The sequence below is a fragment of the Nuphar pumila genome, chromosome 4 (assembly GCF_984573655.1).
Source record: "Nuphar pumila chromosome 4, dmNupPumi1.hap1.1, whole genome shotgun sequence".
NCBI classification, from domain to species: domain Eukaryota; kingdom Viridiplantae; phylum Streptophyta; class Magnoliopsida; order Nymphaeales; family Nymphaeaceae; genus Nuphar; species Nuphar pumila.
In genome coordinates, this window is record NC_143252.1 from 107,418,509 (window position 1) to 107,445,185 (window position 26,677).

Here is a 26,677-nt window from a genome sequence, read left to right on the forward strand (position 1 = left end):
ACAAATGTTAGATACAGGATCGCCGGTACGAGAGATTGATTGGGGAAGGCTCTAGGAAGGGCGATCTATACTATGTTGATTCCCTTCAAATTCCAAAGAACCCAATTTGTAATATTGTTCAACAAAAGGATATTAATGTATGGCACAAGAGACTTGACATCCAAATATTGCAAAAATTTCTGATTTACCTTTTGTTAAAAGTCTATGTAAAAGTGATTTCACTTGTAACGACTGAATTCTTGGGAAAATGAAAAATTTGCCTTTTTGTCAAAGATCTATGTTTACAACAAGACCTTTTGAAATTATCCATTCAGATGTATGGGGGCCGGCACCCGTCCTATCAAAAGGAGGCTTTGCATATTATGTCATTTTTGTTGACGACTACACGAGATATTGTTGGATTTATTTTCTTAAACACAAATATGAAGTTTTCTCGATTTTTAAAACTTATCATATGACCGCCTGTGTATAACTGTTTAGTTATACAGTGTCGGTCCCAAGCCCGGATAAAGGAGGAGGGTTGCGGTAGGCCTGTGACAGCCAGCATAAAAACTTAGTCATACCCTATGAAAATGAACCAATATGAGAATTTCGTTGGGGCGTTCCCTATTGAGCGACGCGTTGTACTCTCTAGGCCCGGAGGCAGTGATAAATGGGCAAGGGTTGCTAGGTCGTCGCCCAGAAGCGACGCGTCATACCGGCGCCCGGGTGTGGTGTCAAATAGGCAAGGGTTCCCTCACTTCGTTGGACGGGTGGGGGTAAAGAAGTTAGTCCAAGACCATAAAATTAGGTTAGCCACTTGGAACATAGGATCTTTAACTGGTAAGTTGGTAGAGTTAGTAGATGTTATGTGTAGGAGAAATATTGATATTTTATGTCTACAAGAGATCAAATTGGTAGGTGAGAAAGCAAAAGTGATAGAACCTTGGGGATATAAGATTTGGTATACAGGAATAAATAGGAATAGGAATGGAGTAGGGATTGTTATGAGTCGTCAGTTTATAGATAATGTAGTTGAGGTCCGTAGGAAGGGTGATAGAATTTTACTTATTAAATTAGTATTAGGTAGATATATTATTAATATTATTAGTGTTTATGCACCTCAAGTAGGTTTAGATGATTCCATTAAGCATCAATTTTGGGAAGATTTAGATGGAGTAGTACAAGGGATATCTTATGGAGAAAAGTTTTTAATCGGCAGGTGACCTTAATGGACATGTAGGCATTAGTAGGGATGGATTTGAGAGTATCCATGGAGGCTATGGTATAGGAGAAAGAAATGAAAGTGAAGAAAGGATTTTAGATTTTTGTTTGTCCTATGATATGATCTTAGCAAACACTTGGTTTAGGAAGAGGGAGTCTCACCTAGTAACGTTTAAAAGTGGGGTTAATACGAGTCAGATAGATTTTTTCCTACTTAGAAAGAGAGATAGGGGTTGTTGCATCGATTGTAAGGTTATACCGGGAGAAAGTGTAGCTACACAACATAGAGTCTTAATTTTAGATCTTAGAATTAGACAATGCCGCAAAAGGGATAGACATAGGATAGATCCTAGAATTAAGTGGTGGGCACTGAAAGGAGCTAAACAAGAAATGTTTGTAGAGCAGATAGTTAAGGAAGTTGATTGGTGTCTCGAGGAGGATTCGGAATCAATGTGGAATAAGATAGCGGGTGGCATGAGAAAAGTGGCTAAGGAGGTATTGGGTGAGTCTAAAGGCGGTGCACCAATAGGTAAGGATACATCATGGTGGAACGAGGATGTCAAATTAGCTATTAAAGTTAAAAGAGAGTGTTATAGAAATCTAAGTAAGAGTCGTGATAATGAGAATTTGGAGAAGTATATGATAGCAAAGAAGGAAGCTAAAAAAGTAGTTCGAAACGCGAGGGTTAAAGTATATAAGGAGGTTTATGACAAGTTGGATACCAAAGAAGGCGAGAAGGATATTTATAGGCTTGCAAAGATGAGAGATAGGAAATCGAGGGATTTGGGTATGGTTAGATGTATCAAAGATGAAACACAAAGGGTTTTAGTCAAAGATGAGGAGATTAAGGAGAGATGGAAAGATTATTTTGATAAGCTATTTAATGATAGTCATGCTCAAGATCTTGGAGACTTCTCAATTCCTTTTCATGAGATAAATCGTGACTTCATGCGCAAGATTCAAAAGAAAGAAATTGCAGAGGCTTTGAAGAAAATGAAATCAAGAAGGGCAGTTGGCCCAGATGGTATACCTATCGAGGCTTGGAAATGCTTGGGAGAGAAAGGTTTAGAATGGTTGACAAATCTTTTTAACTTGATTTGGCGAACAAATAAGATGCCTAATGAGTGGAGGAAGAGTACTTTGGTGCCTTTATATAAGAATAAGGGTGATATACAAGATTGCACAAACTATCGTGGTATAAAACTCATGAGTCATACTATGAAACTTTGGGAGAGGGTGATTGAGTCTAGGTTGAGGAAGGTTGTCATGATATCGGAGAATCAATTTGGTTTTATGCCTGGAAGATCAACTATGGAAGCTATACATCTTCTTAGACAACTTATTGAAAGATATAGAGAGAGGAACAAAGATTTGCATATGGTTTTTATTGATTTAGAGAAAGCATACGATAGAGTACCTAGGGACGTTCTCTGGTGGACAATGATGAAGAAAGGTGTTTCTCTCAAGTACATTAGTATAATTAAAGATATGTATGAAGGAGTAGTAACCAATGTCTGCACTTGTGGAGGGGTGACAACCAATTTTCCGATAACGGTTGGGTTACATCAAGGATCTGCTTTAAGCCTTTCCTATTTGCGATAGTGATGGATGAGCTTACGAGATCAATTCAAGAAAATGTATCGTGGTGTATGTTGTTTGCTGATGATATTGTTTTGATTGATGAGTCTAGAGTTGGGGTTAATGCTAAGTTAGAATTATGGAGAGAGACATTGGAAGCTAGAGGTTTTAAGTTGAGTAAGAGTAAGACTGAATATATGGAATGTCGGTTTAGTAAGCAACGAAGTAGTGATGGGAGTGTAGTGAAGCTTGGTGAGCAAGAAATACCGGTGAATGATTATTTCAAATATTTGGGATCCATCATTCAAAAGTATGGAGAAATTGATGGAGATGTAAATCATAGGATAAAGGTTTGGTGGATGAAATGGAAAAGTGCAACTGGAGTGTTGTGCGATCGTAGAATGCCATTGTGGTTGAAGGGAAAGTTTTATAGGACGACTATTAGACCTGCTTTACTATATGGTACGGAATGTTGGGCTGCCAAGAGACATCATATTCAAAAAATGAGTGTAGCTGAGATGCGGATGCTTAGATGGATGTGTGGAAATACAATAAAAGATAAGATTCGGAACGAGGAGATACGTAAGAAGGTAGGTGTTGCACCCATTGAAAATAAGATGCGAGAGAATCGTTTATGGTGGTTTGGACATATTCGGTGAAGGCCTAATGATGCTCCAGTTAGAAGGTTGGAGAAATGGGAAAACATATTAGTTAAAAGAGGTCGGGGTAGGCCTAGGAAGACTTGGATGGAGATGATAGGAAAGGATATGAATGCTTTGAACCTCACCGAAGACATGGCATTGGATAGAAATGATTGGAGGAAAAGGATTCATGTGGAAGACCCAAAATGAATTTTTTTTTGGTTCATATCGCTGACCCCAATTGTTTTGGGATGAAGGCGTAGTTGTTGTTGTTGTTGTATCATATGATAATTAAAAATCAATTTAATGGGAATCTAAAAATTTTGCTGGTGGAGAATACCTTTCAAGTAAATTCAAAAATTATCTTGAAAGTCATGGCATTCTTCACCAAAGATCTTGTCTGAAAACCCCTCAACAAAATGGACTAGCCGAAAGGAAGCATAGACATATATATAATAGAGACAACTCGAACATTACTTGTTTCTGAAAACATCCCAAAAGGTTTTTGGGCTGAAGCGTCTTTAGCATCTGTTTATCTGATAAATCGGCTACCTTCTAAAAACTTGAACAATATCTCGCCTTTTGAAAAATTGTATACCAAAGAACCCGACTATAGTCAGTTGAGAATTTTCGGTTGTAAATGTTTTGTTCTTATGGACAAGAACGACAAGCTTTCACTAAAAGTCATTGCCTACGCTTTTCTTGGATATTCTGAAACCCAAAAAGGGTTTCGTTGTTATGATAATAATAGTGACAAGCTATATGTTTCCAGAAATGTGAGTTTTCTAGAAAATGTTAATGGTTTTGAAAGGAGTAAACCCTTTGAAGAAAACATGGATTACTTTTTTTTATTTGAAATGTTAGCACATGATGATGATAGTGAAGATGATTTCATTCATAATGACGTCAATGATAAAGAAGATGGTTCTTCCCATCCACCTATCTCCCAACATAGAAATGAAGGAGCATTAAGAGATCCTATAACATATACTCATGGAGATAAAAACAGTTTTAGGAGTGCAATTGAAAAATTCAGTGAACCTAGTGGGTCCAATTTAACAAATGATGAAAACCTACGAAGAACTGAGAGAAGTAGAAAGATGCCTTCTAGGTTTATTTCATATGATTCGTTTACTCTTAAACATAGAGTCTGCCTTAGCGTCATTCATTCCTATATAGAACCTAGAAACTTCGAAGAAGCCAAAAAGAATGATGAATGGTTGAAAGCAATGGAATGTGAGCTTTCAGCTCTCAACAGGGCAAAGACTTGGGAGTTCCAAGATCTTCCTAAGAGTAAGAAAGCAATAGGGTGTAGATGGGTATTTAAGGTAAAAACTAAGAACGATGGATCTCTTGAGAGATATAAGGCTCGATTAGTTGCAAAGGGATATAGTCAAGAATACGGGCTTGACTATGAACAAACCTTTGCCCCTGTGGCCCGAATGGTCATTGTTTGATGTCTCATTACCGTTGCCTTAATCAACAAATGGAACATCTATCAAATGGATGTTAAAAACGTCTTCCTAAATTGTGATCTGAATGAAGAGGTATATATGAATGTTCCACCAGGAATGGACTCCTTTGCCCCTGTGGCCCGAATGGTCATTGTCTGATGTCTCATTACCGTTGCCTCAATCAACAAATGGAACATCTATCAAATGGATGTTAAAAAAGTCTTCTTAAATGGTGATCTGAATTAAGAGGTATATATGGATGTTCCACCAGGAATGAAGACTCCCAAAGGAAAAGTGTTTCGCCTTCGAAAATCACTTTATGGTTTAAAATAAGCCCCTAAGGCTTGGTATGATAGATTTAACTTTATAATGTTAGAAAATGGTTTTTCTTCCTGTTTCACTGACACTGCCTTATTTGTTAGAAAAACCAATGTAGGGATTGTCATTCTGCTCTTATATGTGGATGATATGCTTATAACCGAAAGTGATTCTAAAGGGGTTAAAAGCATAAAATCAATTTTGAAGGATAGGTTTGAAATGTCTGATTTGAGATTTCTAACTTATTTTTTGGGTATTGAAGTATCATACTCTCGTAGATGGTATTTTTTATCTCAAATTAAGCTTGCCTCTGAGATTATTGACAGGTCAGGTATTACGGATGATAAGGTTTGTGAAACTTCTGCTATAGTAGGAGCCAAAATGAAGATTGATGATGGTATTCCTCTCTCTGATCCCACCTCCTACAGACAACTTGTGGGATCTTTGATGTATCTGAGTATTATTAGACCAGATATCTCTCAAGAAGTTTATACTGTAAGTCAGTTCCAACATGCACCAACATCAGTTCACATGAGTGTCATCTTGCGGATTGTGAGATACATAAAGGGCACACTAAACAAGAGAGTATTTTTATCCTCTTTTTCTGAATTAAAATTAATTGTTTATACTGACTCTGACTGGGGAGGTGACCTAAATAACCGTCACTCCACCACTGGTTTTTGTGTGTTTTTAGGAGACTCGCTGATTTCATAGAGATGTAAGAAACAGCAAAAAGTGTCTCTATCCTCAACAGAAGCTGAATATCTTGTCATGGCGACTACTACCATGGAAATTGTATGGATTCATCAGTTATTAGAAGACATGGGGATCTCAATAGAAGGGCCCACCAAGCTATGCTGTGATAACAAGAGTGCAATATACATTGCAAAAAATCATACTTTTCAAGAGCGGACTAAACACATTGAGATAGACTGTCACTATGTTCGGGAAGTGTATCTGAAAGGAGTTATAGATCTTCCGTATGTAACTTCAGAATATCAGTTGCCAGATTTCTTCACCAAAATTTTGTGTGCTCCGCGGTTCGATTTCCTCCTTGGCAAACTTTCGGTCATCTTGCCCTAAGTTTGAGGGGGGGTGTTAAACTGTAATTCATAAGACAATGTATTTTCTATATATATTTTATATATATATAAAAAGATACATATACATATATATATTTCATATATATGTACATGTATCCATCTACTTATATATATAAAATATATATTTCTTTAGCTATAGGGATATTTTAGTCATTTTTATATTTTTACGCATATTCATGTTTTTTAATATGATTATAATTCCTCCTTTTTATTTTTTTCTTATTTTTGTAATTTTTTTATTTCTTATTTTTTTTTTATGTAATATTTCTGTACACAGTCAATGGCTGACTGTGTATAGTGTACAACAATCAGCCACTGACTGTTGTACAAAGTTTAAAAGGTAGACGTTGGGCCTCATCCACTGAAGCCTCAACTGGAGCAGCAATTGCATTTGTATCCGGTCTAGGTAACTTTCCTTGGATTTTAGATTCTGGTGCCTCATTTCATATGACCCCAAATTATGAATGTTTATCCGAATGTCTTAAAAATAACTCAAATATTTCAAAAGTCTTTACAGCAGATGGAACATCTCTTGAAATAAAAGGAATTGGGTGTTTTGAAAAATCCAAAACGTTTTGTATTCCAGAAATTAGATATGTCCCAAAATTACATTTAAATCTCTTGTTTGTTTCTCAAATTTCTGATTATGGATGTAATATATCCTTCTCTTCTGATAGTTGCTGAATACAGGATCGTCAGTCAAAGAAGCTGATTGGGGAAGACCATAGAGAATGAGGGCTATATTACATGAATTTTTTGGAACTACCAAAGAATGTTTTTTGCTTAAATGTTCAGAAGTTGGAAACAGACTTATGGCACAGAAGACTTGGTCATCCTCATATGTCTAAAATCCAATTTTTTCTAAATTTGGGAAAAATTTGTAAATCTGAAAATTTTGCTTGTAAAGACTGCATTCTTGGTAAAATGAAAAGATTATTATTTTCTAGTAGAACTTTTGTCTCTATAAGACCTCTTGAGTTAATACATTTCAATGTTTGGGGACCCGCACCAGTTGTTTCTAAAGGCGGTTTTGCATATTATGTCATCTTTGTTGATGATTTTTCTAGACATACTTAGATTTATTTTCTTAAACATAAATCTGAAGTTTTTGCTCACTTTCAAATATTTCATAAAATGGTCACAAACAAATTTCAAAACAATATCTCCATTTTTCGCCCTGATTCAGGGGGAGGATTTGTCTAGAGATTTTAAAAATTATCTTAACTCATATAGCATTATTCATCAGCGATCTTGCCCAAATACCCCTCAACAGAATGGTCTTGCTGAACGCAAACATCGGCACATTATGGAGACCACTCGGACTTTGCTAATAGCAAGTCAAGTGCCAAAAGGGTTTTGGGCCGAAGCAGCCTTAACTGTCACTTATCTCATAAATAGAATGTCATCTTCTTCTTTAGAAAACATCTCTCCAATTGAAAAACTTTATGATTTAACTCCAGACTCCTCCAGACTAAGAGTGTTTGGCTGCAAATGTTTTGTATTTATAGACAAGAACGATAAATTCTCTCCTCGTGTTGTCCCATGTGACTTTTTAGGTTATGCTGAAAATCAAAAAGGGTATGCTACGATCTTCAAAATAGCAAATTATGTGTCAAGAAATGTGACCTTTCTTGAAAAAGAAAATTTTTTTGAAAGAGAAAAATCCAAGGATATTACAAAATATTCTTTTTTAATTGATTTAACTTCAAAATCCAATGAAGAGGATTTTGAATGTAACTTTGACAATGAACAAAGTCCTATTATCTATGAAAATGCTAGTGAAGACCAAACCAATAGGGATGTTGGCTTACAATATTCAAGACGAAGAATTGGAGAGCAACAACCCCCATGTGTGCTAGAAAAAAAAATTTAAGTTCCTCCTCGCAGGACTTCTAGAATCTCTAGACCTCCCAAAAAATTTGTCTCCTATGAATCTTTTTCACCCTCATATAGGGCAGCCCTTGCATTAATTCAATCCTATGTTGAACCTTCCTCATACTTTGAAGCCAAAAATCATGAAGAATGGATTGAAGCTATGAAAATAGAGTTAGATACATTAGAAAAGGCCCACACTTGGTCCATCCAAGACTTGCCTCTTGGAAAGAAACCTATAGGCTTTAGATGGGTCTATAAAGTCAAAACTAAAAGCGATGGGATCCTTGAAAGATATAAGGCACGACTCGTGACCAAAGGCTATGCTCACGAGTATGGTATTGACTATGAAGAAACCTTTGCTCATGTAGCCCGAATGACCATAGTTCGAACTTTAATTGCTTTAGCCTTTGTTAAAAAATGGCCTATATTTCAAATGGACGTCAAAAATGCCTTTCTAAATGGAGGTCTTGTTAAAGAAGTATACATGAAAGCTCCGCCTGGTATCGGTCTTCCTAAGGGTAAAATTCTTCATCTTGAGAAAGCTCTTTATGCTCTCAAGCAGGCACCAAAAACCTGGTATGACAGGTTTAGTCATGATATGACTGATATTAGTTTTCATTCTTTTTTTACTGACACTGCCTTGTTTATTAAGCAATTTGATGCAGGTATCATCATTCTTCTTCTTTATATGGATGATATGATCATCACTGGAGGTGACAAACAGGGAGTTGTCAATATCAAAACTCTGCTTAAAACTCATTTTGAAATGTCTGATCTAGGACTATTACTGTTAGTTTGGATCATGGATCTGACCCGCACCACATTCCAAGGATCCACCTCGGGATGCATGAGCGGTGGCATGTTTGTAATTTAATTTTATTTCTTGTGTAATGTTATACCCTGTACAACACTTATAAATAACAAAAGAAAAGGGAAAACCCTATTGCCGTCGACTCCTCTCTTCTCTCTCTTCTCTCTTTACCTCATCTTTAACTCTTGCAGGTTGATCTTTCTAACATGGTATCAGAGCACAGGCGCGGAAATCAATCATCTAGAAGGCCTCTAAGGACCAACACGTGTTGCTAAAGGACGTAGGTTTCATTTCTGTTTCTCTTCCTTAATCAGATTTACTTCTTTCTTCTTTTTCCTTAATCATCTTCTTCTTTTTCTTAATCCTCTTTCACGTCATTCCAGTTTCTCTTTTGATTCTTTTCATTTTCAGTATTTTTCTGGTACGCACGTCTTAACATCCTGTTTTCAGTCTGCCGAATCTTTGTTTTTCTCCCCAAAACATTTTTGTTCAATATTCTTCTGGTTCGCACGTCACTATTCTTCTGTGTAACGTGTGTGCTGATATCATTTTTTGTGTAACGTGTATGCTGATATCATTTTCTGTGTAACGTGTGTGCTGATATTATTTTCAGCACACAGCATTGTTGTTTTCCCCTCAATGCACTGTTAGTACAGTCGGCATTCAATATTTCTTTGTTCGCACACCACTATTCTTCTGTGTAACGTGTGTGTTGATATTATTTTCAGCACACAGCATTGATGTTTTTCCCTCAATACACTGTTGGTCCAGTTGGCGTCTCATTCTTCATATAATCCATGGATTCCAAGTTGAACCCTAGTTTTCTTACTCACCTCATGACCCATAAGTTATCCCATGATAACTACTTACTTTGGAAACGTCAGATTGTGCCCTTTATTCGCAGTCATGGTCTTTATGGGCATCTAGATGGGCGATCACCCGCCCCACCTACACATATCATGCAAGAAATAATAGGTGAAGATGGGAAGGTGAGTCAACTTCGAATCACCAATCCTGCTTATGACATATGGGTACAACGGGATCAGACATTAGTTGCTTACATAACTTCCACACTTTCTGATCGTGTTTTACAAACTATTTCTGATGATCAATCTGTTGCCGAGTTGTGGAATGGACTAGCTCATTCCTTTTCTCAGGTTTCCGAATCTCAGGCTTTACAACTCAAGTGGCAATTTCAATCCATGCGAAAAGGAAACAAATCCATTACAGAGTTTATGGGGGATGTCAGAGTGATTACAGATCAGTTAGCTGCAATTGGAAGTCCTGTATCAGATAAGGATATGGTACAACGGGTATTAGGTAGCCTTGGACCTGAATATCTCATGTTTTGCACGGCACTCCAGGTTGTTTCAGTTCTTCCATGTTTTGATGATCTTCAATCTAAACTTTTGCAATATGAGGTCAGTTTAAATCAGGAACACGCGTCAGATGATGCTCATCCTGTGATGATGGCACATACGCATATTCAAACAGGAGTCTTATTTACTCCTCCTCGTCCCAATGGAACACCTATGAACAAAGGAGGATTACTACCTACACCAGGTGGAGGAGGTATTGGTTCAGGCAGTGTACCACGAGGGGGACGTGTTCCAACTTGTTTTCTATGCAACAAGCGGGGACATGTTAAAGCAAATTGCTGGTACAATCCTCAGAACCGGAACAAAACAGGGAGGCCAGATAGTAGGCCAGGGCAGAAGGCAACTCATCAGTTTGTACGCACTTCTCAGGGACAGGTGCTTCCACAGGACGTACAAAATATCCTTATGACTACTTTCAATCAGATGAACTTGCGCCAAAATGATGAAGGTATATGGTATATTGATTCAGGGGTAGCAGCACATGTTACTTCTGATGCAGGTAAATTTTCTCACTTGACTCCTTACACTGGAAATGGCACTATAGTCATAGGAGATGGATCTCACCACCCCATCTCTCACACTGGAAATGTCTCCCTTTCTTTGCCTGAATCTCAATTACCCTTGTCAAATGTCTTACTCACACCTGCTATTCAAAAGAATATTCTATCTGTGTCAAAATTAGTTGATGAAACAAATTATTCCGTTGAATTTACTCATGTTTATCTTAAGGATCTTCACACCAAGAAGACGCTCGCTAAAGGTGACCGGCGCGGGAACATGTACGTCTTTGAAGAATCTCATGTGCCTTTGAAGATGTCATCTTCCGTAGCCTTGGCTTCTTCAGCTTCTTCCTTCCCAACATTTTTGAGTCGATTTACAGATCATAGTTCTTCATCTAGAGTCTTGAAACTTAATAAGCCAAACTTATGGCATCTTCGTTTGGGTCATTGTAGTCAAGTTTTTCTTGACAAGTTGTCTGCTAAAGGTTTAATACCCGCAGTCAGTTTAGAGTCAAAATGTCCAAGTTTTCACTTATGCAAAAGTCATGTACTTCCTTTTCATAGTATCAATAAAAGAGCAACAAAGCCTTTTGAGATTATATGCTCAGATGTTTGGGGTCCTGCGCCCACTGCCTCTCTTTCTGGATCTCGATACTATGTACTCTTTCTTGACTCTTACACTCGTTTTAGTTGGATTTACTTCATGAAAAACAAACATGAAGTTTTTAAGTTGTTCAAACAGTTCCATGCACTAGTCCAAAACCAATTCAATACCAGTGTTGTATATTTCCAGTGTGATGGGGGGAGAATACATATCCCATGATTTTAGTGAATATTTGAAGGAGCATGGCATTACACGTAACATTTCTTGTCCTCATACCCCTCAACAAAATGGAGTAGCTGAGAGAAAACATGGGCATATTGTTGAGACAGCCTTGAGCATGATGCACACTGTAGGTATTCCTTTCTCTCTTTGGACATAGGCTTTCCATACAGCTGTTTTCGTTATTAACAGGTTGCCCATGACCATCCTTGAAGATAATTCTCCATATTTTGTTCTTTATAATTGTCATCCATCATATGAAGAGCTACATCATTTTGGTTGTGTATGTCATGTTCATATTGATCATTCATTGAGAAATAAGTTTCAAGACAGAGCTGTACAGTGCAAGTTTCTTGGGTATGCAGATGACTATAAGAGATACAGGTGTTATGATCCTCATACAGGCAAAATTCGGGTATCTAGAAATGTTGTTTTTTATGATGAAAACTTTGACACTCTGGGTTCATCTTCCACAGATACATAGGATAGTTATGATCCTTGGCTCAGTGGCTCACTTTTATATGACTCGTTGCCTTATGAGGATTCATCTTTATCGACAGACAATGAACCCTATACTTTTGATGTGGAACCGCATATGGAAGACATTCCTCCTACAACAACATCCTCACATTTTTCTGGTCTTGTTTATTCTCGTAGAGTTCATCCAGTTAATGATGAGACTCCTCTACGACGTTCCACTCGGATTAGACATCCTATAGATCGTTGGGTAAGTTATAACAATTTCTCTTTGGATTTTTAAACATTTCTAACTAGAGTGTCCAAAGAAACAGAACCCTCCTCCTTTCATGAGGTTGTACATTCCCGTGCCTGGGTAGAGGCGATGAATGAGGAAATGGAAGCATTGTATGAATGCAACACATGGGAAATTGTACCAAGGCCAGATAACAAGAATGTTGTAGGATCCAAATGGGTGTACAAGATCAAGCACAAACCGGATGGCAGTGTTGAGCGCTATAAGGCTCGTCTGGTTGCACGAGGCTTCACACAGCAGTATGGGCAGGACTACGATGAAACGTTCAGTCCAGTAGTAAAATTGGGCACCGTCAGGATTATCATTGCATTGGCGTTACAACATGGATGGTCACTCAGTCAACTTGATGTTAAAAATGTTTTTCTGCATGGTGAACTAAAGAAAGAAGTTTACATGGAGCAGCCACCTGGTTATAACATGCATGATTCATCAAATTGGGTATGTAAACTTCGACGCTCTCTTTATGGCCTGAAACAAGCTTCTCGATCTTGGTTTGAAAGTTTTCCCACGGAGATCCAGCATCATGGGTTCACCAAAAGTGTTCTAGACCATTCATTGTTCATATTCAAAAGTGATTCAGCTATTGTTTGGGTGCTTATATATGTTGATGACATCATTATTATCGGGAGTGATGAGGATCACATATCTTGGATTAAGTCTATGCTGATGGCTAAATTCAAGATGAAAGACTTGGGCCCCTTGCGATATTTTCTGGTTGTGGAAGTTGATAGTCGACATGAGACTATTACATTGAGCCAACATAAGTACACCATTGATATTTTACTTGCTACAGGGATGGAGAATTGTAAACCAATTAGCACATCTTGCCTTCTAAATCATAAGCTAAGTGCTAAAGAAGGCATTACTTATCATGATCCTACTTTGTATCGTCTAGTTGTAGGGATGTTACAATACTTAACATTCACTAGGCCTGCCATAGCATACTCTGTCAATCAGGCTTCACAGTTTATGCATGCTCCTACAGATGTACATATGGAAGGAGTAAAAAGGATCCTTCGGTATTTAAAGGGTACGATTGGAGATGGCTTGATGTATACCAAGGACACAGCTTATACGTCAGGGCATCGACTATTCACTTACACAGACGTGGATTGGGCTGGTGATCCTGACGAGCGCAGATCAGTTTCGGGGTATTGCATTCTTATCGGCAATAATATTGTAACATGGAGTAGCAAGAAGCAAAAGGCAGTGGCACGATCTAGTACTGAAGCAAAGTATCGTGCAATGGCAGCAGGAACAGCCGATGTTACATGGGTGAGACACCTACTGCAAGAATTACAAGAACCGATCTTGTCCTCTATGCTTCTTTGCGATAATCAGAGTGCTATTAATATTGCCTTCAATCCCATCCTTCATTGTCGCATGAAGCATATCGAGATCGATCAACACTTTGTTAGACAAAAGGTGAAGGAAAAAGAAATTGAACCTGCATATGTTCGGTCAGATATGCAAGTTGCTGACATTTTTACCAAGGGATTATCCACTCATCAGTTTTGGGCACTCAAAGACAAGTTGAGCATGATCAAAGACCATACTCAACTTGAGGGAGGCTGTTAGTTTGGATCATGGATCCGACCCGCACCACATTCCAAGGATCCACCTCGAGATGCGTGGGCGGTGGCATGTTTGTAATTAAATTTTATTTCTTGTGTAATGTTATACCATGTACAACACTTATAAATAACAAAAGAAAAGGGAAAACCCTATTGCCGCAGACTCCTCTCTTCTCTCTCTTCTCTCTTTACCTCATCTTTAACTCTTGCAGGTTGATATTTCTGACAATTACGATATTTCCTAAGAATAGAAGTTGCTTATTCCCCTAGAGGGTATTTGATATCTCAAACTAAATTTGTTTCTGATATTGTTTGCAGGTCTGACATTACAGATGAAAAGAAAATAGATATTCCAGAAGTAGTTAATGTTAAAATAAAAATCAATGATGGAGAACGACTAGAGGATCCTACTCCATTTAGACAACTTGTTGGAGCACTTTCTTATCTTTTTATCACTTGACCAAACATCGCACATGATATTCACACAGCTAGTCAATTTCAACATGTTCCCACCTTTGTTCACATGGGAGCAGTTTTACGCATTATTAGATATTTAAAGAGTTTCATTTAACGTGGCCTCTTCTTGTCAGCCTCATCATCCTTAGATTTAATTGCTTATACTGATGCTGACTGGGGAGGTGATCCTAATAATAAGCATTCAACCACTGGTTTTTGTGTGTTTTTAAGTGAATCTCTCATATCGTGGAAGTGCAAGAAGCAGCAAAAGGTTTCTCTTTCCTCCACTGAAGCTGAATATAGAGCCATGGCAACCACCACAATGGAAGTTGTTTGGCTCAGGCGACTGCTGACTTATATGGGAGCTAAAGCAACACAAGCCTTGCGTATGTGCTGTGACAATAAGATTGCAATCTATATTGCAAGCAACCAGACTTTTCACGAACGCACCAAATACATAAAGATGGATTGTCACTATGTCAGAGAGGAGTACCTACATGACACCATTAATCTGCCATATGTTACATCAGAATACCAATTAGCAGATTTCTTCACCAAACCTCTTACAGCTCCTAGATTTCACTTCCTTTTAGACAAACTTTCGCTCATTGTACTGTAAGTTTGAGGGAGAGTGTTAAAATGTAACATAAATATTTATATAATAATATTATTATATTATTATTATATAAATATATATTTTTTCTATTTTTTATTTTATTTTTTATTTGTAATATATATTACCTAGTTCATATTGAACTAGATAATATAGTTTGGTCAAGTTCCAACCGAAACTTAACCAAACTATCTAGTTGTTGGAACTAGTCCAACGGCTAGATTTCTAGCCGTTGGTCTAGTCCAACGACTAGAAGGGCCCTTTGATCTTGTATAAATAGGGGTGCAGCCCCCTCATGTAAAACCACTCTTTTTGTAATGCTTTTCAAGTATTGTTCTACATACAACAACAACAAGTACGCCTTCATCCCAAAACAATTAGGGTCGGCGATATGAACCAAAAAAGAAAATCATTCTGGGTCTTCCACGTGAATCCTTCTCCTCCAATCATTTTTATCCAATGTCATGTCCTCGTGAGGTTCAAAGCATTCATATCCTTTTCTATCATCTCCATCCAAGTCTTCTTAGGCCTACCCCGACCTCTTTTAACTAATATATTTTCCCATTTCTTCATCCTTCTAATTGGAGCATCAGTAGGCCTTCACCGAATATGTCCAAACCACCGTAAACGATTCTCTCTCATCTTATTTTCAATGGATGCAATGCCTACCTTCTTACGTATCTCCTTGTTTCGAATCTTATCTTTTATTGTATTTCCACACATTCATCTAAGCATACGCATCTTAGCTACACTCATCTTTTGAATATGATGTCTCTTGGCAGCTCAACATTCCGTACCATATAGTAAAGCGGGCATAATTGTCATCCTATAAAACTTTCCCTTCAACAACAAAGCATTGTTCTACATAAATAAAAATATTTATTTATGCATGTGTTGTTCCTCTTTTACCCCTTTTAAGGGCAAAGTGTCTTTTAGACACTTCTCTTTGAGTGTTCCAAGGGCATTCGTGGAAGACAACCATTTCATTTCACAAACCACTGTAGCTTCTTGTGCATCAATTTTGTTATTATTAGATCTTTTTAGTTCTGGTGGTTAAAGTTGTACTCTAAAATTCTGACAGTTATAAAAAGTGGATTTGAATGCAGAAAGGCTTAAAAAAATTACTGCATGCATATATCAGATTTAAAATTTCTCTGTACATCTGCAAAAGGTAAACCATAAGCTATTGTGGTTAGACACTATACGGTGTATAAAATAGGGAAAGGTTCACATCCACTAAAAACTAAATAACTTGAAACAAAAAAAAAATCAGCACCAAAGTTGAAAGAAAATGTGGAAGAGGAAAAGCTTTTTATGTCTGAATATCTGTTCTTTTTTAACATCTCTATCTACCTCAGGCACACATTTTCTCCGTCCACTTTTCATGAGTAGTTAAACCATAAAGAACTCAACACAAAGTCATGCTTATGATCATCCTATAAAGGAATGCAACTTACAATCAAGTACAAGCATCATCAATTTAAGGTATAGCACTTCAATTAACTAGTAAAGTTATTCCCAACTTAAGGATTCTCCTTTCATTGTATTGATCCATGAAATTAGCCTCTATAAAGAAGATATTGGCAGAGTCCATTGTAATAAAGCAAAACCTGAATGAGGTTTTGAATATTGGCGAATTCCACTGTGACTAAAGAAAAGCTGAATGAGGATCTTCACTTAAGATTCAACATGCAAAGTTATCACAAGTTCTCAAAGTACCTGGCAATTTGACCTATATCAGTCATCATTTTTCAAATTTCTTGCTCATTTACCATAAACTGCACAAAATCTGAGTCTTTCCCTTACTCCAGAATGGAGAAAAAGGAAAGCATACTATTAAAATAACCTGCTCCCAATGAAGCCAACAGTCCATCCAACTTGAATCAATAAGGTGTAAAATGTGAACCAACTAGCTCCATTAAGAAAGCCAAGTGTGCATATTAAGGATCCATATCAAAAGAATCTATAACCCATCTCACTACAGCAATGGAAAAGCTACCCAAATGCTTAGCATTAGATTAATTATTTTTGGGTATTTTGAATCAAATGTATGAGGCTCACTAAAAATTTTACCAAGGTGCATATCATGTACTTTGAGTTATGCACCAAAAATTTTGCCAGACTCCTGCATCCAAGCTATTGAGCTTTAAAATGTAATCTAACTCGAGAAAATGGAGAAATTTATTTATCTCCTCAGAGCAAGACTTTGTTGCTATGAAGTAGATGTTGCTCTATATTCAAAACAACCAGCAAACACTGCACGAGTAAAACCAAAGAGTATTGCTTCTTAAAACCCACAGAGGTTACTACGTAAAATAGGATGCTACATTGTCTGCTAATAGAGTTGGATTATACCTGAATCAATAGGAATTCACACAGTAGGGGCTAGGCCAATGTCTTCCCAGATCTGACAAACCCGGTCTAATAATGTCTGTGCATGAACACTCCCATAAGCTATTACACAAAGTACGCAGAGCATTAGACCCACCCATTCAGCTGACCTCCCAAGTTTTTCAACCCAAATCCCTCCAGGCCCAGCCTACCATGTTGCTGGCAGGGCAAGTTGTGCACCTCCTGCATTGCAGAATGACAAATTGCTATATCCAGTAAAATTAAAAATAAGACAAAACAAAATAACATCGTACTGAAAGAAGACAAGTTGATTGAACTACCAGCAATTAGTTTTTCAATCAACTGAAAAACAGCCAAACAAATAAAAGAAAAGTATGCATTTAGAAGAACGAAGCAATTTCCCAGGTTAAATGGGTCTCCACTATATAATTCTTTGTTGTTAACAGGAAGAACATCTCACAGGTCAAATGAACATCCAACCAACCATAAATTTAGAAAAAGGAGGTGGAAGTTCAGTAATTACAGGTATTAGAATGCCCCATGGCAATAAAGACAACCTACAATAACTCATCCACCATCGCCACAGAAGTCCTGAATAGGAGAGAACTAAATCAGAACAATCATGATCAAGGACACATGCTGACGCCTGATCAATGAATGCTTTCTCATTAATTAGTAAAAGAATCCCTATTTTCATACAATGGCATGTCTGAATCCTTCCTGCACAGCTATAGACAGATTATCCGCACAGTCGGGGCTAGGATCCAAATACCACTTGATACTGTCATTGTAATACCCATCCACATGCATTTCCGCAAGATTTTCATCCTCCCCGCTAACAGATAAATCATGCCTACCATCCAAATCGGGTTCCTTACAAATCTTAACATCATCGTGAAGAAGAATACGTTTGTCAACATTAAACTGTTCACAAGGTTCTTTCACAGGTAAATTCCAATTCCCCAACTTCAAACTACCAACGCAGTCAGCATTGCCGAGCCCTTCACCAATGGCTCTCAAGGGGCTACTCATCCTATGAGAAATGCCAACAACACCATTCAAAAAGTCATGCCCATCAGAATCACTCATCAACTGACCAGCACCAACGCCACCCTTAATCTCCTGAGGCTCTCCCCAATTGTCGAGATTGTTAGGGCCATCCAGAAACAATGTTTCCTGGCGTTGATCAAGGACAAACACCTTATCACACTCCAAAGTCTCCCCAATACTCCTCAGCCTCTGGTTGATCCCCAAGAGCTCTTGTGACAATGATGCTAACGCCTCTTCCGATAAACATGGTATCTTCGTCACCACACTCCCCAACTCAGTTCTCAATTCGTCAATCTGCTTCAAAACCGTCAACTGTGTAGCCCCGCCCTCCTTATTGATCACAGAGAAGCCCTCCCTTTCAGCCCCTTCACCATCCATACAGACAATATCTCCACGCTCAATCGCCAAATTTGCTGGCCCAACAAATCGATGAATGATCCGCGCACTACCCTCATGGGGACCGGGCTCATGGCCTGAATGAACAGCATAGAGATTGAAAACCGCCTTCCCATCATCTTCATATGTAAAGCTCTTATCTTTATGATTGTAATCTTTGATGGGGACGATAGCCCTGATCCTGAATCCGCACCCACAGCGCTTCGAGATATACCGCTTCCTCTGTAGCACCCCTAGCTTCTTCATGTTGGGCTCGCCGGCCCGGTGGCAACAGTAATCCTTCACCTCCGCCATGAATGGCTTGTACCGGATGTACTTCTGCCGAATGCAGAGCACCACTTTGTGCTTGGTTGCTAGCTGCTGCAGCCGCTGCGGCACCTCCTTAGCAGGCACCTCGAAGGTGTCGGTGTACTTAAACCTCCTCCTCTTCGACCTCCCCTGCGTTCCGGCGGCCTCCTCTGACCGGCAAACAGCACAATTCAACACGCAGGCGCGGACAAATGCCTCCGGGATGCCATAAAACTTCGCACCAACCGTCCAAATCTGCTTGATCCGGTCGATGGTCTCCTTCAACCCCAAATGCTTCGAGCCTGAGCCGTTGGAGTGGCAATTCATGGCAATCTCTTGCCATTGATTAACATGGGGGACGAGTTGGTTGGGGTTGTTCTTGAAGAAGAGCGTCTCTTCGCACCCGCCTGGCTTGGCGTGGGTGGCGCCGAGCTTGTCCTGAATCCGCTTCCAGCCGGTGGCATATGCCGTGTCCTCGTTGCGGTCCTTCCAGACGCCACGCCAGGAAGCGAGCACCGAGGCCGGCGTGGCCGCCTTGATCTCGTCCAGAGAGGGGTATCGCGATTGCAGGATGCAGCGGGCCATGAGCCGGTGGGAGTCGCGGTTGAAGGTGTAGAATTGGTTGGAGAGGTAGGGCTCAGGGTCGACCACGGCCAGGGAGGCTGCCTCCCCCACGTCTGAGTCGTCATCGTCGGCCTCATCATCGCCGAAGGAGCTCCCCGCCGGTGAGATCAGGGCCCTGACGAGGCCCAGCTCTCGGTCTGGCTCGGTGGGGATAGTGGGGATCTCCAAATTGTAGTTCCCCTCTTCCCCCCTTCTCACCCGATTGTGGTCTATGCTCCAATCCGTGTTGTTCATACCCTCTGCTACCGTTTTCTCTCTCTAAAAATCAAAACAATAGTTGGAATAAAATCCAGAGAGAGAGAGAGAGAGAGAGAAAAAAACCCTATCCTTTTGAAGGTTTGTGCCTCATTCTTCCTCTATTTCAGTTCTTTAGAGAGAGAGACCTAACCTTTGAAGATCTGTTCCTCCTTTTTTCCTCAGTTTCAGTTCTTTGGGCGTTCCCTTCTTTCTCTCACCTCCTCAGAGAGACAGATTTTGTGTGGACTACAGAGCAGACGTGGATTCTCTCTCAAACCATCGAAGCGGATGGAGAAGGAAAGGCACCCTCTTCACCAAAAGAGAGAGAGAGAGAGACAGCTCCCAAAAGCGAACCCTCTTCACCCAGAGAGAGAGAGAGAGAGAGCGCTACACGCCACACTCATCTTTTGGGGGAAGAAACATTCGTTGTGACTTGTGAGCTGCGACCGCGCTCTCTCTCTCTCTCATTCCCGTTTCGTGCCTATATAAATGAAAACAAAATCGTCTTACAATGGAATTTGTTTTAAAAACAAGCTCTAACGATGGTGCTGCCACGTTCCCGGAACGAACCCCTATTCACCTTGAGCCGCACACTTTATTCTAAGTGGCAGCATTTGCATATCGGAATTTGACTTAGCGAGCTTTCTGTGTGTCATATATCCTTTGCTTGTGGACAAAAATGGGTGACAATTGATAAAACCATTAAAAACAAGAGTCCAAGCGCACAAGCCACTAAGCCAGGTCTGATGCTTTTAGTTATTAAAAAAAAAGACAATATTTCATTTAGGTGTCAACCTTTGTTTTTTTTTTCAACAATGAGCATTATTTTTCTGAGATTTTCTAATATAGGCACAGGTTTGTTGAAACTTTCAATTAGGGACCTCAAGTTAACATTCATCATCTCTTCTTTTTCTTTTTCTTTTTCTTTTTCTTTTTCTTTTTTCGATAAATAAGCTGAGGTTTGGAGGACCCCTACCAGTTTATTACGTTGGAACTTCCCACAAGAACTTCATGGTCCTTGTGTACATTGTGGACGGTGATGATGTCAAATCATTTTTCTTAAAGTGATTTGGCAGATCACTTGATCTGCTCTCGAGGGTGGGTTAGGCAGACTCCTACTAGATATCTCTTAAACCCCATGTGGTAGAGGGATTTGAACCTAGGCCTTTAGCTTAGCACAGGACTCCGCTTACCACATGGGATACCACCTAGGTGGTACAAAAAAAAACTAGTTGTTATAGGTATATGACAAAGAAAACCCTCACCAAGAATCGACCTGCTTAATGAGCTCACCTCCCTGTGAAGAGAATTCTGAGTTGAGGGCACAATAACTCAGCTTTACCTGCCTCAACCATGATAAAGCAATGCAGTCTCCATGCACCAGCACGATTCGATTCTAAGCCTTCAGATTGACACAGTACCTAACTGATGGTTAACATTCATCATCTTGAGAAAAGTGGTTTTTTTTTAGAACTGTTTGAAATTGAAAATCTCATTCATCCTCATAAGAAAGAAATGAGTAAATATTTTGTACACGAATGTCTTATTGTACTTTGAATTATAATTTAAAAGAACCTTACTATATAATAATAAGATGGACCTTAGTTTGGTAATTTTTGAGAAAACTGAGGCAAATATTAGGAAATCTAGAAATGTGAGGTGCATTTTTTAAATTATAAAAGGGGCATTTTTGAAATTATAAAAAAGGGTACAGAGAAACTATGATGATTGTGAAGGGGTCCAACGGGGCCAAGGTGGTTAAGATTCGTGTCTTTGTATTTGGATCCAACATGAGTTGATATGCTCATTTTTATTTGTTTGTATTTGGATCCAACATGAGTTGATATGCTCATTTTTATTTGTTTGTATTTGGATCCAGCATGAGTTGATAGGCTCATTTCAAATCTTAATTCATTTGGAATGGTTTTATCAAAGGCAATTTTTGCAAGCTTTTAAAGTTTTTTGTTTTCTAGATAACATATGAGCGAAATCTCAGCAAACTAAAAAAATGAAAATGAGTCAGGTCCAAAATTAAATTAAAATGTTTAAGAACCAAGAAAAAAATGATAGAAAACTTTTCCAATAAATAAAATGCATAAAACCACAATGGATTTGCAATAAAAAAAAATGACATAATCTGATTTCAGACATGCACATTTGACGCACCTAGATCTGATTTTTAGATATGCACTGAATTTCAGAGGTGCACCGTCACTCACTTATAAACTGATTTTCAGTTTGCACAAACACAATTAAAATTGATTTTTTTAGAGCATTGAACAAGCACAAAACTAATTTTTTTAAAGCAGCATTGTAAAGATAATTTACAAAAAACTGCTTTAAACTGTTTACAAAAAACGACACAATGCTTAGGTTATTACATTTAACCGTCTGCTTTTAATGCCTTATGTTTCCTAAACACGCTTGGTCCTAAAATCAGTCAATTAACCTTTTGTATAATAAAAAAAAGTAAGTAAAATGCCTTCACTATTAATTTGTTTAACAGAAGGCATAGTGACAAACGTTAAAAACGACAAAATCTCGTTTTTCAAAAACTCGTGAGAATTTAAAAAAAAAAATCATAAATATCGCATTTTTTTGCAAAATCCTGACAATAAAAAAAACAAAAAATATTTTTGTAAGACATTATTAAAAAAATATTTAAGGATAAAAATAGACGGTTTTTTTATGATAAATAGCTATTTAAAACATAAATATCATGTTTAAATCATGGTATTTATGTTTTTTTCATAAATCTCACGATATTTTGAAAATCTCGTGAGAAATTTCCGTTTTAAACTTTCAGGCAATTTCTCGCGATATTTGTCACTATGACAGAAGGCCGTAAGATGACATAAGACAAGTCATTTATTAAATGGATAATGACAAAGATGACACTAATTTTTAACATAATATCATAACCGACTGCAAACTAAAAAATATAACAAAATATGATTAATTTATTGTTTTCTTGATAATTTTGATGGCACCCAGTTTTTTCATACGACAACTTATCTGATTGATTTTTTCATACAACCTAGACAAATGTCCTAACCAACTTAGTCAATTTACATGGCTGTTCAAATGGCATTACTAGTCCCCTATTTTTTTTTGGCGATTTTTGCAAAATTTTTGCCTGAATCGGATGAGTTTTTAACAGATGTTTTTAGTTGAACTGCATCTCAAGTTGTTTCAGAATATATGAAATTATGGTCTGTAAGTTGGGTGCATTTTCTTTTTTGTTGGAAAGTGATCAACCTTGCTAGGTCAACTCTTCTCAATTCGAGCTTTAGCATGCAACACAATGTACAACAACAACTACGCCTTCATCCCAAAACAATTGGGGTCGGCGATATGAACCAACAAAGAAAATCATTTTGGGTCTTCCACATGAATCTTTCTCCTCCATTCATGCAACACAATGTAACTCTATATAATTCCCATAAAAAAAGTGAGTTTGATGGTGTAGAGACATTAATCCACACCAAAAATATACAAACTGTTAGACAAATTCATATTTAATTAAATCATGTAAACAAATAAAACAAAGAAAATATGGGAATCTAATCTCACATCAGGCTTAAGTAGCCCGCACAAGGATGATAATGATAAGCATGATGATTGACGGGTAGAGGTTCGACTAGGCAGAGGCTACAGGATAAGTGAGACTAAGATCTAGATCTAGACTAAAAGGGTTCAAGCTCCAACAAAGTATGAGTGCACTAAGCTAAGTTCAACTCAATAGATCGTATGCAAAAGGGTGCTTACAATGTATGTTATGCTAAGGGGGAGACCGGGAGAGAGATCGTAGATTGCTTGAAATAGGAGGTTATGACCCTTATTTATAGGCGTAGGATTAGATCCTAGATCTAAGAATTCTGAACCAACATATAACCAAATACACGTGCCAAAATTTGATTGGTCAAAGGTTTGAGGTGACACAATCTAATTGGCCAGGGTTTTATATTAGGGGGGTTCAGTTTCTGGAATTTGACAACCTCAAGGGCGCTAAGCTAGGGTTTTGGAAGGTTTAAGAGAGTTATAGGGTTTTTAGCAAGTTTCAAGTTCCAAAATACCTTTCATGTGTGAATTGGGTCCCAAATGACAAGTTTTGGAAATGGGCGATACCCTGGTAGCCTGGGCTACAATCCAGGTTGTCGTCTAAGTTGAGATAACAACTTAGGTTGTCCACTTAGTGAAATGGGTCCAGATCTGATTTGGATCCATTTCTTAGAACGATAACTTAGACTATATAGCAACTTAGACTGGATCTTATTGAGATTCAAACAATAAGGGCGACAATTGAACTGAATTTGATCCAAATCCACTCAATTCAAACGACAACTTGGATCTTGATCCATATTTAGGATGGCAAGTAGGACTCACATCCAAATAGTTATGACGACAATGTATGGATGACAAGTTCAGATGATAATCTAAAATGGATATGGATCTAGAACCAGATTCAAACAAGCTAAAAAACTTGTTTTTGGTCTATCAACCCTTGGATGCAAGGCGGGATACTCTCTCGACTTGCCCGAGACGGCCCAAGACGATCCTTTCTCATTCGAGCAAGCCACTCGGTAGACCTTCTGTGTTTCGTTTTATGTATCTCAGTCATCGATTCTTTCGTTTCCGTGCTCAATTTCTCGCATTCATTTGCCCGATTCGTTGGGGCTTAAGATGAGAATTGCTGAGAGTTTGAACAATCTTTGAATAACCATCAGAAAAGAAAATGTAGAATATCGTTAAAAAAAATGAAAATGCAGAATATCATTCAAAAAAAAAAATGTAGAATAACGTCTATTTAAAGCATGATGGAAAATTTAACACTGATTAATGCTTTTGACAAGTATTTAGTTTCAGTTTCTGTAGTTGTACAAGAGTTGTGATTGGCAGGTGAGAGTGAAAGTTGAAATGGTTTTTGCATTACAGGTAAATAATGTCTGCCTTTTTTTTATCTTTACGAAGAAGGGACATAGAATTAGAAATGTTTGCTGTTAGTTTGCACTTACACTAATTTTAACCAACATTTAAAGAAATGGGGTGCCACCTCCTTTTTATTTTAACTTATTTTCCTACTATTTTGCAAGATGTTTTGCTCGACTGGCTTCTTGTCTGGTTGGTTGTCTTATTTTCATATAGAAATGAACTCTATATACTAGGGAGTAGGGGCTCTGGTTAGATGGTTGTCTTTTCTTTTTTGGATAAAATGCCATGTTGGGTGTAATGTTGCCAGTATGGTTCCCAATCGCCCGATTCGTATTGTATTGGTGAAAAATTGATTCACAACTGACCCGATTCAGATTTTTCTAAATAAATAAATACTATGCAAGAAAAAATCGTTTATATTATTTTAAAATTTTATGACATGTCAACTGCTGGTTAAAAGTTGGCCGATTCATATCGATTCAGGCTGTGATGAACATATCCAAGAGGTGAAAATTTTCTTAAATAAACAATTTAAGATGAAAGATGGTGAACTCTTGAAATATTTTCTTGGTGTGGAGGTAAATCTATCACAGTATCTGGTAAAAATGAAAACCTGGGCAAGTGCTATAAAAAAATGTATCTCATTATGATAGGTGCACCCAACCAATGTTGTCAAATTCGTGTGGGCAATCGAATTGGTAGGGCGATTCCAATTCATGGTGTGTTATGTACTGCAAGGTGTGCACTGGCATGGCATACAATCAGTAGTTCATAACTGGTTTCTTGAACCATAATCTTCAACACGAGCCATGAACATTTCATGCATATTATCTATCTTTTTATAAAGTAGCATCATTCATTATTTCATGCATGTAAAATCACAAGTAAACATACATTTATGGTCATGCAGGTACATTTCTCAAGTAAAGTTTCTTGAACTGTCATGCATGTAAAATATCTTATGTAAACTTTATTGAAAACCCTGTATGTGAGGTATCATATGTCAAATATCATTGACGAGTATGCATGTGAACTATTTTACAGGATAAGCATGTTACATGAAAATATCATGGATAAGCATGCATGCAGACTGTCATACATAAATTCTTCTTGAAAAACATAATCGTAATCTTTTATACTTAAAATAACATTGATAAGTATACATACCGACTATCATACAGAAAAATATCATGCATATGAGTTATTTAATATGAAAATATTATAATGGATCATGCATGTGAACTATTTCACGTAAAAACATCATTTTGAAGTATGCATGCAAACTATCATACATAAAATTTTATGAAAAAGTGTGTATGATGTGGTGAGGATGATTTGTGCTTTGAACCTCATGACATGTGCATAGATGATAGTAGGCTCGGTCGGTTGTGGCCTCGATACTCGTGTGATATGAGGTTCCGACGATGAAGGTGGCCACGACGGTACCAATGTTGGGTAGCCCTATCGACAGGGTTGTTGCTCGTTGGAAAACTAGAAGATGAAGAAGAAGGAGAAGCAATGGCAGCAGTCGTGCGGCTGCCATATTGCCAGAAAAATAGAAAGAAGGGGAGGAGGTGGCTCGGCCTTGGGTCGCCAGCTGCACAAGAGGAGCATCAGCCACCTCTGTTGCTCACCGGAAAGGCAGAAAGCACAAAGGGGACCGCCGCAGCTACAAAAAAAAAAAGCAAAAATGAAGAA

General features: G+C 38.1%; 1 protein-coding gene and 1 long non-coding RNA gene across 4 annotated transcripts in view; both read right to left on the minus strand.

Annotated features, from left to right (window-relative positions):
- LOC149840461 (uncharacterized) overlaps nucleotides 1-17,674 on the minus strand; it is a 30,088-nt gene extending 12,414 nt beyond the window's left edge. The window contains exon 1 of the long non-coding RNA XR_016431395.1: nucleotides 17,456-17,674. This is a non-coding gene — a long non-coding RNA (uncharacterized LOC149840461). The remainder of the gene's footprint in view (nucleotides 1-17,455) is intronic.
- Nucleotides 17,675-17,814: 140 nt separating this feature from the next.
- LOC149840462 (uncharacterized) lies at nucleotides 17,815-20,480 on the minus strand. Of its 3 annotated transcripts, none has more exons than XM_090003161.1 (2): nucleotides 20,199-20,480; nucleotides 17,815-20,064 (listed from the first exon to the last, which is right to left on the minus strand). In XM_090003161.1, exon 2 carries the CDS (start codon nucleotides 20,042-20,044, stop codon nucleotides 18,146-18,148), a length of 1,899 nt encoding a protein of 632 aa, XP_089859287.1. In that variant the 5' UTR covers nucleotides 20,045-20,064; nucleotides 20,199-20,480; the 3' UTR covers nucleotides 17,815-18,145. The 3 variants fall into 3 exon arrangements, with proteins under 3 accessions (XP_089859287.1, XP_089859288.1, XP_089859289.1); XM_090003162.1 differs by having other exon boundaries at nucleotides 17,815-20,068; nucleotides 20,199-20,477; XM_090003163.1 differs by having other exon boundaries at nucleotides 20,194-20,424.
- Nucleotides 20,481-26,677: the final 6,197 nt, after the last annotated feature.

Excerpts from the sequence above, each read along its gene's own strand:
- LOC149840462 (XM_090003161.1), bottom strand. The coding sequence starts at position 20,044 with ATGAACAACACGGATTGGAGCATAGACCACAATCGGGTGAGAAGGGGG.